This window comes from Triturus cristatus, chromosome 5_2 (genome assembly GCF_964204655.1).
Source record: "Triturus cristatus chromosome 5_2, aTriCri1.1, whole genome shotgun sequence".
NCBI lineage: Eukaryota > Metazoa > Chordata > Amphibia > Caudata > Salamandridae > Triturus > Triturus cristatus.
In genome coordinates this window covers 541377737-541392021 of record NC_140588.1, presented here as the reverse complement: position 1 = coordinate 541392021, position 14285 = coordinate 541377737, and the positions used below count along the sequence as shown (strand labels likewise).

The window sequence follows — 14285 nt, the reverse complement described above, 5'->3', positions numbered from 1 at the left end:
TCCCTAAAGAGAACGAATCTGAAGTCATCGATCAACTCAGACAAATGGTATACAAAATACAGATGACCAATGCAGGTAATACTCAAATCATCTGGGGAGGGGACTTCAACGTTAATCTCTGCCCTAACAATAATAACTATACATGCGGCGTGAATGATGAGGAAAATTGTAACCTAACTCACTTCCCACATAATATTCTAGGGAGTGCCCTGAACGAGACTATACTCATGTTGAATCTGAGTTTCGCAAATGAGTTAGTAACTCCACAAATTGATTTTTCACCGACCTATAACGGGAAAGGGACAGGTTCAGTGATAGATTACATTCTGGCATCAAATAACCTTGGGAACAGGGTAAAGCACTTCATCACCCACAAGATTGCCATAAGCGATCACTTCCCACAAACTCTAACAATCAAGAAGAAGAATTCCACTCCCCATAAAAAGCATAAAAAGAATAAATTACATTATACCTATCCAAATCTTACTATGGATAGGATGAATGGCTACTCATTGAAATGGGAATTAGTAGATCCAGACACCGTCACATATTCTGTAGTGGCTAAAGCCCTACCGCATATCCTCTCCTCTCTGAATGAGAATTCCTCGCCCTCGCTCATTCTTGAAAGTTTTAACCATATTACTGCAATAATAAAAAGTTCCTTGTCCGCTGAGAGGAAAAATGGTGACCCTCAAAAACCAAGATGGTTTGATAGCAACTGCACGAACGCTCACCGTACATTAAAAAAAGCGATACACAATAGGGATGGAGCTGGTTTAGCTGTGCAACAGGCAAGGAAATTATATAACCAAGCTCTCGCGACCAGGAAAAAGTCAATGAAAACTTCCTTGTGGGAAGATCTACATAGGGCTAGTAACCAGAATGATAGCAGGGCATTCTGGAGAGTAATCAGGTCTCCACTCCTTCTCTCCGATGACTCTCCCTCTATAGAGATTGCGATAGATGAGGCGCAATGGGTGAGCCATTATACAAAAAATTTCGGCCTTCAAGAGCCGATAGACACGACAGCCCTGCTACCACCATCTGCACACGCACACAACATCTCCTTCCCTATAGAGATATCCTTCTCACTTGATGAAGTTTTAAATGCATTAAAAGAAAGTAAAGGTTCTAAGGCCCCAGGACCTGATGGGGTCCCCGTAGATATATATAAATATAATACAGACCTTTGGGCCCCAATTCTGACTCGCGTCCTTAACGCAACCTCTTAACAAGGCCTTATTAACAGCTGGTCAGAATCCATCATGGTCCCTATCTTTAAAAAGGGCAACAGACAGGATCCTTCCTGCTACAGACCAATTTCACTCCTAGATTCACTGGGTAAAGTAGCAGGAAGGATTCTTCTCACAAGGTTACAATCTTGGGCCACAGAAAAGAACGTACTGTCCGATCTACAGTTCGGCTTTAGGGAAGGTCTGGGGACAATAGACCAGGGGCTCAACCTGGCGATCTTGATGGGTAAATATACGAGAGCGAAAAGAGGGAAAGTTTATTTAGCGTTTGTCGATCTCTCTTCGGCCTTCGACTGCGTTTCTCATGGGAAACTATGGCACACCTTAAAAGAAATGCAAGTAGAAGACTCACTAATTGATTTCCTGAAGGCCTTATATAGTAACGCCACAGCGCGAGTCCGATTTGGCAGAGCTGGTGAATGCACCTCTTCATTTAAAGTTCTTAGAGGGGTAAGACAGGGCTGCGTCTTGGCTCCATTTCTCTTCACACTATACACTAATGGCCTTGAGAAGGCCTTATTAGAAGGAAGCCAGGACGTTCCCCAGGTCCAACAAGATCAGGCCCCAAGACGCATACCAGCATTGCTATATGCGGATGACGCTGTTATTTTAGCTAGGACCCCCTTAGCCCTACAACAGGCTTTGGACTCGTACAACAAATACATGCAAGACATTGACCTAAATATTAATGCCTCAAAAACTTTTGTGATGAAATGTGGGAAAGGTAGCAAAAAGAGTAAAGATATTTATTTAAATGGAAGTAAATTGGCTACCACATCCACTTACTCATATCTGGGAATCCTCATAGATGACAAGGGCTTATGGGGCCAAGCAATTACAACAAGAAAACTTCTTTTTGTTAGAGCCATAACTGCCCTTGTTAATTTTGCCCAAAAACTAGGAAGAAGACCGCCCCTGGAACTGATAAAAATATATAAGGCAAAATGCACAAGTGTAGCAACATATGGGGCAGGGATATGGGGCCATCGGAATGTCTCCGAACTGCAAAAAGTGGAAAATGCTTTTCTTAGATACTTATTGGCGGTTTCGGCTTTTACGTCCACCTACGTTTGCCATGCTGAGTTGGGAGTTTCATACATTACAGATATTATAAAAATCCAACCCCCAATTCTCTGGCATCGTATTTGGAAGTCAGAGTCAAACTGCCTTAATCAGGCAGTCCTTCAGGATGCCCTCAAATTGGACCATTGTCTCGACATAAAATGGATCAAATATGTGAAGGATTTCATGACAGACATTGGCAACCCTGAATATTTTAATAATCCTCCTTCCATGTTAGCCATCGCAAGGAAAGATATTAAGAAACGCTGTATGAATCACATGGAGAACCTGAGATTTGCGAGTGAAGCCACAAAACCGTCCGTTTGCCAAAATCTCATGATATCAACTTCATTTGGCATGCAATCGTACCTACAAAAATCCGATAAAAGATACGATCGATTTGTTCTCACTCGCTTTCGATTGAACATTTTTCATAGACTGGTGACATTTCCAACTGTTAATAATTGGTCAAATGATTTACCACATTGCCCATGTGATTCTGTCTCCGTGCAATCAACTATCCATGCAATTTTATTCTGTAAATTTTATGAAGATCTGAGAAGGAAATGGATAAAACCAATACTCAAAATTTGGGGTATCCGCCAATGTCGCCCAGCATTTTTGGCCCTTCAATGTCTCGATAATGATTGCGTAAATTACAATATTATTGCTTTTTTTAAAAGTTTGATCAAATGTCGAAATAATATTCACTCAGGTCCATTGTGATTAGAACAAATAGTAGAACGCCAGACAAACGATACCAAACGTTGTTTTGGATTTACCCCCCAAAGCCTCATAATAATGCAGTAGGGGGCGCTTGTTTCTTCTTTTTGTTCTAAAGCTGTAATCTAATCTCATTGCCCCAGCAAAATGAATACTAAATATGGGATTAACGCTTCGTATTTTTACCATTGTTATTGCTCACTCATCATTTTAATTGTTTATTTATCAAAATGTAATGTTGTCTTTTTGTGCTTACTTGCTTCTATATTTTGCATTAATATTATTTAGAGCTATGTAAATGAGCTTTTGTTGGTATATGGTGTGTAAATATATTTTTTATAAACGATTTGTTTTTAAATGTTTAAGACGATTTGTTAAATTGTATATGCTTTTATGGATAGAAATTAACTTTCCGAATAAAGCTTATTCTGATTCTGATTCAGTAAAGGAAAAAGTGCTTGAACTCTTTTTGTCATAGAAATTAAAGTTATTAAAGTTAATGCTCTAGCAAACTAAAATGTGGACAAAACATTCTGAAATGCAAAGAGAAATGTGCACTTCCAACACCAGCAGCTGTCTGTCAGGTATGAACAACTAGAGCACTAACATCTTATATTCAAGAGAACTGCGAGGCACTTCTGAAGGATATTTTGTAGGAAAAGGAGCTGTTGAATTTAAAATCCTTACTAAGGAGCAGATTGAAGTAAATAACCTTTAAGATGTTTGAGTAGGTATGACACCAAGAGGTTAAAAATGTAAGAGGATTTGCAGAATTTCAGTACTTTGAGGCGTGATGCTTTTTTAACAGGGCTAATTATACTTAAATAGAGAGCGGTCTGCATAAATACAGAATTTCCTTTCCATACCTGTTTACTCAGCCTACCTAGCTTCTCAGTTGCTTAACAGCTTCCTAATTTTAGAATAGTAACATTGTGATAGTCAAATGTATAAATTATATATACTTGTACCCTAAAGTAGCTATAATTCACGTCCCTACTATGCACAGTTTTAATAATGTAATGTAATTTCAAATGTTGCAGTGATGTTATTATCAATAATATCATAGAACTTGTCATGAGTTATGTAATATGCAGGTTAATTAGCTATGCATGGCGAGGGCACGAGTTAAAGTTACTTTAGGGCCTCAGTTAGAGTTACTTGATTAACTGCAACTGATGAATTTGAGTGTTTTTTTTAGTTTAAATGTTATATTGCCACTGAAATTTTCACCTAACCATAACACCAGTTTAACCGTTGCTGTTTCAGTGAATATCTAGGGTTTTTTAAACATAAAGAGATACTTTGGGCCTTATTACAATTTTGGCAGTCCAACCACCATAGGACCACGTCTGGCCTCGCCAGCAGCCCACAGTGCTGGTTGTCCAAAGACTGCCCTATTACAAGTTGACCACGGGGCTGGTGGTGTGGACCCGGGGATCTTGTAGCAGTGGTGAGTATTTTTCACAAATAAATCAATGCCTAGGTGTGCATTTCGAATGCAGATGTGTTGGATGCACACATATGAATGACATATGTGGAAAAATACCATATACCCATTACCGGGGTTCAGCCCATATGTGGGCAGTCCAGGAAATGGGTATATGGAAAAAGACACCTCCATATCACCACACACAGAGTCCCAATCCTCAGGGGAAAGATCCTGCTGTAAAGGGGGGAACTGGAGACCAGAATCCACTTCAGAATCTGCCTTGAAAAAGAAGAAAGGGATAAGTGCGCACCCCAAATCCTTTGTCACCGCCACCTTGAAGCAGGGGGCTGGACAGCCACGGTCTGCTCATGGAACAGGCAACTCGTAATATGTACAGCGGTGCAGCTTCTCCATACCGCTCTATTGCGGCTGCCTTTTCCCGACCACAAAGCCGGTAGTCGGAGTTCTGCTGGTAGTCTCAGCTGTTCAGCGGCAATCTTTACAAAGCTGATCTGCCAAACTCGTAATACGGTGGTCAGACTGCCGAGCTCACTGAGCCATGACCACCGCCACCTATGCAGCAGTCCACAGGACCGCCAAAATCGTAGTAAAGCCCTTTATTACTTGCTGCCAGGCCCTGCATTCTACCTCTTGCAAGCAGCCAACCCCACGCTGCACACGGCCTTCTGGTATGTATGCTGTTGATCTCACAGGATCTGGCTCCACTCAGGTATAAAAACTGACTTTGCGAAAGAGTCACAAAAGCAAAATCTAAAAAGTGACCCTATTACTGTCTTTCTACAAAAATTTCCAATATTTATAATATAGTGTATATTTCAATAATTCACACAATGCAACGTTTAATAGTAGTGATTTCTATAAAAATGTTTAACGATAAAACATGCTTGTGATTTTTTTCTTTTAACAGTTTTTATTATTTTGTTTTGTGGGATTAAAAATGTTAAAAGAAAGACTCAGAGACATATTGTTCTTGTTTTCTCTTTAAATAAAACCAACATGTCTTTGAGTTTTTCTTTTAACCTTTTTTTGTCCACACAATGGAATCATAAAAATGACCACAAGAGGGCCTTGTGCTCCACCTGAAGAACATAGAGCTTCAGCTGGGTTTACAAAATATTGTATGCTGTTCTGGGGTCATGGTTTTAATGACTCAGGAGACATTCTGTTTGTTTAATGTTGCTGGGGGCTACTTCACTTCGTGCAGCCCTCCACAACATTAAAAAAGTGCTCCTCCATATTCTCGGGGTTTCACCATGATTAAAAAATTAATAAACAAAAAAGCTTTCCTAGATCATTATGGGGAGATCCTAGAAAGAGCAGTGAATAACAAAATAAGCAGCTTATGCCACTCATTTATTATTCACTTGTTGGTCCCTGTGACCACCCCTGACACCCTTTAAAAAAAAACATTATTAGGTGGGGTGATGCCTGGCTTCCCATTCTTGAGCCTTTGCGGTCCTTTGATCCCATCCCCCAAGGCCTTCCTTTTTAATAAAAGGCAATGGGCACTCAGTCCCCCTCTCTGAGCTACTTTGGGTCCCGGAGACGCCAACCCCTCGGGAACTGGCGGCTTTTTTTTTTTGGGAAGGAGGCACCCGCCCTCAGCTCTGTGCCTATTGGGGCCATAGGGACCCAGAGCCACAAGTGGGTACCCCAGGGCCCATTCGGGACATCCACAGTACACTATGATGGGGGCAATCAGAGGGGAGCCCCTGGGCCCCCGCAGCCCCACTGGCTACCCATTGCACCCATTCCTGGGTGCATAGGGAGCAGGCATTCCATTCGCTGTTGCTGATGTGTTGACCCCCTAAAAAAAACAATAGGCCCACTTTTTATATTTTGGTGTTCTGACTCCTTGACAAAGCCAATAGGTCTGCCTTACTTAAAATGACAACTTTCATATTGTTGCTTTATAATAAAATAAACCTCAGAAATTCACTGAAAAATGTTAGTGACAAGGTAATGTTTTAAACTGAAAAATACTGAGATTCAAGAGTTATCTCACGTAACTACAACTCGTGACCTAAAGTAACTATAAATCATATCCTTACCATGCATTTATTATACCTTCACATATTACACCATATTACATTATTCATGACATGTTCAATGACTGAAACATCCCTGAGAAGAATTGAAATGGCATCTTTGATAACAACACTGTGCATTGCGAGGGCGGGTGCATAATAAAATTGATACTTCAATGTTTAAGCTATTGATCTTGAGAAGCAGACTCAGCATGGGACAGCCTTGATATGCAGCCATGGAGTATTACTTAGCAAACAGCAAAATGCAGAATTAAGATATCACATAAGTTATGAAAGGTGTGAATCAGAATGACATCATGTTTGATGGTACATTATCGAGCAAAATAATCCTAGTTGCAATATCAGTGTGAATGTGGATAATAAATTGAGCACAATTACCTTCAGTGTAATATCACATTTGGATGCAAATCATATATGCGTGAAAATTACTTTTAGGTGCCAAATCACTGGATGGAGATAAGCAAGCATGACTGGTATCAAATTTAGGAGCACCAATTTCATAATTGTGCAGAGTCACATTTGGGAGCATTAGCACCATTGGTGCAACATTTAGAGGAGTGTGTCAGTTCAAGAGTGTGGAGAACAAATCACATTTAACAGCAAAAAAGAATGCATGTTGAAAATCACCTCTAGGTTTAAAGTGTCTCTTGGTGCAACATTAGTATTAGGCCAGAGATACTTTTAGGTGCAAATAAACATTTAGGTGGAAAATACCCCTGCACGCAACAGTACTAGGTGTGTTGAGACACTTTAAGGTTGAAGCAAAAACACATTTATGACTAACATCATATTTAGGTGTACAAACATATTTAGGTGCAAAATCCTGCTTGCTGCACAGTCAGCATGAGTGAGGTATCTTGTTAAGGTGCAACATTTTTCAAAGCTTGTGAACTATGTGTCGCTGATATAACCCTGGAATTGAAAATCTTAATGTAAACCCCTCACCTCCTGTAGCGCCAATAGGTTGCCTGGTGTATGACACGTTAAAGGTAGGTTCTTCAACCAGTGGAGGAGGGTACATGCGCCTTCGCAGGAAGAAGCCAGCCCCACAACAAAAAAGCACACCCATCATCAGCAGAAACCTGTGGGAATAGAAAAAGGAAACAATGGTCTGAATTTGTGCTAACTACAGAAGGTATCTTAAGGCAACTGCTGTCTAAGAAACTTAACAGAAGTAGTAATTTTTCAAGAAAATGGATGAAACTTTCTTCAGGTTCAATAGATTATTTCAGAGATACTGTATCTTGAAGAGTGCTCCCAAAATGACATCCCTTAGATACTGTTCTGCTAGGATGAATGATAGTTTCTATTGAAAAGATGTAAGATCTTGGCCAACAATGATTACACAGTCACCTCGCTCTGTCAGTCTCAGCAGCAAAACAGTTCCAGGTGCTCTTTTACTACCATGACATAAGATCTGGCAGAGGTTCTCGGGTGAATGGATAGCTCCGTGCCACACCTAGGCAGTGCCAATGGCCCTCACATCTACCCATCTTGAGCATCACAACTGTAATATCCAACAGATGACCTTATCTGTACAGTGCTACATTGCATCAACGCTTTTTCTTTTCAAGCATAAGAGCAAACTGCCCACAGAAAGGATTCATGTTCTCATGTAAGTAGGAGAAGCCAGCAATGAGGCTACTTCCATTAAGACACAGGGATGCCACAATATAGCACTCTTGAACGCTGTCTCAAAGCCTTAATTCGTGGCAGCAGACACATTTCATTCATTTTATATTATAGCCTTAGAGCCCGCTGAAGTGGGCTTGACCGCCCATTAAAGGCCCGCTCCAGCATTAACAAGAGAGTGGGCCGTGATGGAGGACTTTAAGGCTATTAGAACATTCCACCCCTAAAGGGCAGACTGCTCTCATTTGTAAAACAAAGGCTTCACGGAGCCCAAGGGGACTGAAATCCCCTGGGGCTCCTTAAGGCCTTTTGTTTGCAGCAACAGCTGTGTACAAACATTGGATTGTTGGAGCTCCAGGTTCTACCGGCCATTAGAAGCCTGGATTACTCCATTGATTTTAATGGAGCACCCAACATTCCAATGCTCTAATATACTTTATTTCGTTCACTCTTTGAGTAACTTATTGATCAGAAAGGTTGCACCCAAGACCAACTTTACATTGTGGTGCATAGGATTGGGTGGAGTAACAGAAAGCAATGAGGTTATAACTAATGTGTGTGCATAAGCTGTTGCCTTTAAAGACGAATAGCAGATCAAACAGACATTTTAATATTTTAAAGCAGAAATTATCTACCAGTCATCATCAAAGAGGTAAGAACTATTTTAACATGAGGAATATACATATAAAATCACCTTATTTACATTTTGATGCATTTCTGTGATAAAAAGTATCTTCCATAGCCTTCTAATTTCAAGAAATGTGTTTTTCATGATGTTCAGTGGGAAAGCATTATAGTGAGTAGGTGCAAGAAGTTGAAAAGAGCAGAATCTGGACAGTGTACTGGGCTCTTTGGGTGCTGTTAGGAAAATACTAAGTTGTGTGAGGAGATACATTAGGTTAGAGTCTAAGAAAGGTAGCTTGGAGCTGGCACATACATGGCTTTGAAAACTAGCTTTAAGAGTTGTAGAAGGCCCTATCTATAAAAGACACAGCAACCAGTTTGATTTTAATATGAAGAAGTCAGGGTGTTTTGGGGGACAGTATCTGGCCCTCTATTTGCAAACTTTAAAACTTTATTAAAGTGAGCAAAGGTGTGATGAGGAAAGCACACTAACATAATTTTGAAGTAAACCAGGTTGTTATTAACCAAAGAGTAATTCAGTGTGGAAGGGGATATGAGAAAGGGTTTGTCAATGTATAAGATTTCATTTTGTTGCAGTGGCTGTAGTGTTGATGAAACATTACAGCCACATTGAGGAGTTTAACAGTATGCCTCTTTTCCATAGCTGCAATGTCAGAAAAGTTCAAAGGAGGTAGATAGAGCTAGGGGTGGAAATGGTTCTGGAGGAGAAGAAAAAGTATGTGACCTTTGTTTCCTCTGAGTTCAGCATGAGAGAGTGAAAGTGTCAAGGCCAACCAGTGATGAATGGTAGAAGGAGGGGATTGTAGCACGGGTGAGGCAGTTGATAAGGAGACTGTATGGTTCTCATCTATGTATAGGTGGTAAGATAACCCACATCAGGCGGTGTTACCAAGGAACCCAAAACAGATCCTTGGGGGACACCAACTGGTAGTGGGGCTAGAGGTGATCTGAGAGATTGCCAGTCCAGAGCAAAAGACCGGTCACAGGAGTAGGAAAAAAACTGTTGACTACAGAGGCTGTAATGCCAAGGGTCCTGTGTGGGTTGTGTAAGGTAAGCTGGTGAGCAGTGTCAATTATGGCAGACAGATGCAGGAGAATAAGGATTGAAGTAAAATGGTTGTGAGGGTGGTGGTGATGAAGGTTAGTGAAGCGGATGAGGGCTGTTTCAGTGGAATGGAGGCTCAGAAGCCATACTGCATATTGGTAGAATTAGGATACAGTCTGGTATTTGATGATGAGATGCTTTTTGAAAAGAAGAATAGTGGGGGCATAGGTATTTAATAGAAGGAGACACAGGATCTGATGTTAGTTCATTATTAGGGTTGATTGCATGAATGACTCCTACATAGCAGTAAGTTGGAGGTCAGAGAGGAAATACATTGAAGGTTAGAACACAGGGGTTTATGGTATGAGGGCTGAAAGGGTTAAATGAGGTGCATTATGCGTTAGCAGATTTGAGTATGTGGATCTGTGGGTGATGTTGAAAACCTGACTGAATGACATGTCTCATCCTGTCTTGAATCTCCTCGATCCCAACTGAATATTCTATTCTGCGCATGGACTGTGAAGAAAAAAGTAGACGTGCTCATCATACTCAAAAACCCCATCCTCATTAAAGTTTTGAAAAAGATATGCCAAAACTTTCCTATACAATAAAGAACTTTTTAAAACAAATCAAAACTCTTTATCTCCAACAACCTCTACTTGGTAACTTCAACCCACACTTGAGATACCTGAATGACTCAGTGGTATACAGATTATCCACATTTCACATATGCAATCACATTCATCGTTTCTTTGAGTTCAGTTCTTTGAGTCACCTACACTCAACAATCACCCCGAGAGCCCCATGGGTGTGAACTGTAAGACCATTGTCTGGTACCATTTATCCTTCGTGTCACCAGAGCTGTAACCACCAGTCAACCCAGGAGACAGAAAATAGGTGTAAGACACACTAAACACATCAATTCCTCCTTTCTAGCAACCAAACTCTCCTCGCCTCTACTCTACCTATGTAATGGGTGAGAGATCAGTGCTATTGTGGCTTATCAAAATCAGGCCACATTCAAAACATTAAACATCTTTGCCCTGCAAAAATTAAAAAAAGGTAACGTTGACAAAGTCAGCACTCTGCTACACCATATATCTTAAAATAACCAAAGAGTTTCTAAGAACTTCTGGTAACAAACACCATTGACAGCAAGCTTCAGACTCATGCACCACAAATGCAGAGTGTACAAATCTGAAATTTACTTTAGAAAACAAAACTGTAAAAAAATATCAATTGTTAAACAGATAACTATTTCCCAAATCTCCTCATGATCACCAACACTAAAGAAAGGAATAAAGAATTTGCTGAACTTTTTAAAAATAAAATCAAAAGTTGAGGCCTCCCTCCCAACCCACACTCCACTAGGGAATGTGATTGCCAAAATCCATCAAAAACAATCTGCAGAATCTGTTTCTTCCTCTTATCAAGACACTATATAGAACATGGCCTAAAGATTATTGAATACTAAAAAATATCCTCCCTTCGAGGTCCCAATCTGAAGGTGCCTCCATAAAGACATAAAAGTCTTGGTTGCCCTCTACTGGACCAACCTGACAATCCCATTTCTGACACAGGGAACACCATAAGAATACTTTAAGCTAGGACAAGTAACACCCTCTAAAGAAAACCAATGCTGATCTGGAAGATCTGAATAACTTTGCCCTATGACAACCTTCCCATTTTGGTTTAGAGAGTTTTGTTGTGTTGAAACCAAAGCATCACATTCTAAAAAAGGATCTTTTTGACGACCTCCAATCAAGGTTCATACCAGCTTGTAGCACAGAGACAACCATGCTGCAGATAGTGGATGACACACTTTGCATAGATAATAGCGACTCCTGGTTCCTTTTTTTGCACTTATGTCCACTCATCATCACAATTCTCTGGTCTGGTCAATTCTAAAACAACTAATGGTGCCAAATAGAAAAGTTCTCAGCTGGTTTTCCTCCTTTCTTGGTGATTGAAAGAAACACATAAAAACAACAATTGACAAACCCAATTGGCGTCTATCCTATTTTAAATGGCAGTCTAAGTGTTTCATGGTGGGACAAAACACAGAGCATGAGGCTGCTATGTTAGTGTATTCATTAAGCTGTAAACAGTCTGGCTACATACCTACCCAGCACCATCTGAAACAAAGCACTATGGTAACTGGGTCGCTAAGGGGCCCTGCCCAGGTAATCTCAGGCAGTTTGTGCCTCAAAAGGAAAACAATACACACTCACTCACCTATCAGCCTCAGTAGAGTATGCAACAAAGTGACCACTGTTGGATCTTAGAATGAAGGAGGGGCATAGGCCAAAAAACCTCAAAACTCAAAAAGGCAGAGCAACATTTTTAAATGACTTTCTTTTTTGGATCGAGGGCTATTTATGTTTGGGGCCATAGAAGATGCCTGAGTTCAGGAAGATATCAAGAAAACGGGTTATGCCCTAATCCCCCCAAGGATACATCTGGACAGCTGCAAAACCATCAAAAGAAAATGATGTCTGGGAATAAATAGACACGAGTTGCAACAGCAAATAGGGACAAAAAATATTGATCCCCTGCATGGGAGCCTAGTCCCCAATTATAACTTGTAGACAGTTTACTTACTCACGAAGGCATCCTCAATTCTTTCACATATCTTTGCTTTATTTTTTTATATAGATATCTACACAATTATAAACGTTTATACATAAGACCACCATTATATGTACAAAACCACAAAATCAAAACAACAAATTTCTCAAACTTTTTTGTACCCATCCATTTAAACCCGGTTGCAATCCAATGAATATATCTAAGCAATCTGGGGGGAGGTAATCCTTTCCACACACCACAGAAACAGAGAGAGACTCCCCCTCTATTCAATCACTTGTGTAGTGTGTGTTATAAAAGTTCATAAGTCCACATTTCAATTTGATGGACTCCTCCTCTTCTTCTGGTTGACGTATTTCAGCCCACTGAGTCAGGCCTCATCAGGACATGGGTAACACAACACAAAACAAAACCTACTTGCAACGGAGCTAGTCACAGCTTAACATATCTGGCAAAAGACTCCTCTATTCGTCTGTACCATAAACCTGTCTCCGGCGAGGTAGATTCCACCTGCGGAGAACAGGAGTTAATTGAGGGAAAAGAAAGAATGGAAAGTGCTTGATTCTAAATAAGACAAAGACTTTTGACTCTTTTTTCATTGGAAGTGTATACACCCTTGGAGAGTATTGCCGATTTCCCACCAGAGACAGGTTTAAGGTACAGACGAATAGAGGAGTCTTTTGCCAGATATGTTAAGCTGTGACTAGCTCCGTTGCGAGTAGGTTTTGTTTTGTGTTGTGTTACCCATGTCCTGATGAGGATGAGGCTCGACTCATTGGGTTGAAACATGTTGACCAGAAAAAGAGGAGGAGTCCATAAAACTGAAATGTGGACTTATGGACTTTTATAACACACACTACACAAGTGATTGAATAGAGGGGGAGTCTCTCTCTGTTTCTGTGGTGTGTTGAAAGGATTACCTCCCCTCGGGTTGCTTAGATATATGCATCTGATTGCAACCGGGTTTAAATGGATGGGTGCAAAAAAGTTTGAGATATTTGTTGTTTTGATTATGTGCTTTTGTAAGTATAATGGTTGTCTTATGTGTAAAAATTTATAATTGTGTAGTTATCTATATCAAAAAATAAAGCAAAGATATGTGAAAGAATTGAGGACGCCTTCCTGAGTAAGTAAACCGTCTACAAGTTATAATTGGGGACTAGACTCCCATGCAGGGGATCAATATGTTTTGTCTCTATTTGCTGTAGCAAGTTGTGTATATTTATCCCCGGACATCATTTCCTTTTTTTTGTTTTAGTTCAGGAAGATGGCACATGCTCATATAGTACAAACTATGATGAAGAAGACAGATGAGATAGTATTGATGAAGTCAAAAGAATCACCTGTGTTTTGTGCACAGTAAGACGTGGTAAGTGAGCTCAACATAGTTAAGAACATTGTTGTGCTTCCAAGCAGAGGCCAATAATAAGTTTACCATGGCACTTCTATGTCCTTTAGTTGTGCTCATGTTTGATCATAGAAAAGTGGTATTACATCAAAGGTGGTTCACTACACATTGTAGTATGCAGATTTACGTGATAAATTACACATATATAGAGATGAAAGATCATACATACCAAAAATACCATAGTCTTTGAATGGAAAGTGATCTCACACAACAAGTTGAACCACAGCAATCTTCATATGGTCGGCATCTAAATTAGAAAAGAGAATAGCAACAATTTAAATGCAGTACAACAAGCATGTTTTGCTCTTTAGTTGGTTTGATGCTCCTTTGAAAAAGCACATGCACATTAACTTGGTGCCACTTTTGTAGTGGTTTGGATTTAGATTTTGTCTGTGCCACAAAACTGACCCCATTTATCAGAGTTATGAAAGAT

General features: G+C 40.1%; 1 protein-coding gene across 1 annotated transcript in view; it reads right to left on the bottom strand.

Annotated features, from left to right (window-relative positions):
- Positions 1-14285, bottom strand: part of VOPP1 (VOPP1 WW domain binding protein) — a 438410-nt gene that overhangs the window by 44338 nt on the left and 379787 nt on the right. The window contains exons 3-4 of the mRNA XM_085607625.1: positions 14022-14099; positions 7482-7618 (exon numbers count right to left, since the gene is read on the bottom strand). Coding sequence (XP_085463751.1) covers positions 7482-7618; positions 14022-14099 — 215 coding nt within the window. The remainder of the gene's footprint in view (positions 1-7481; positions 7619-14021; positions 14100-14285) is intronic.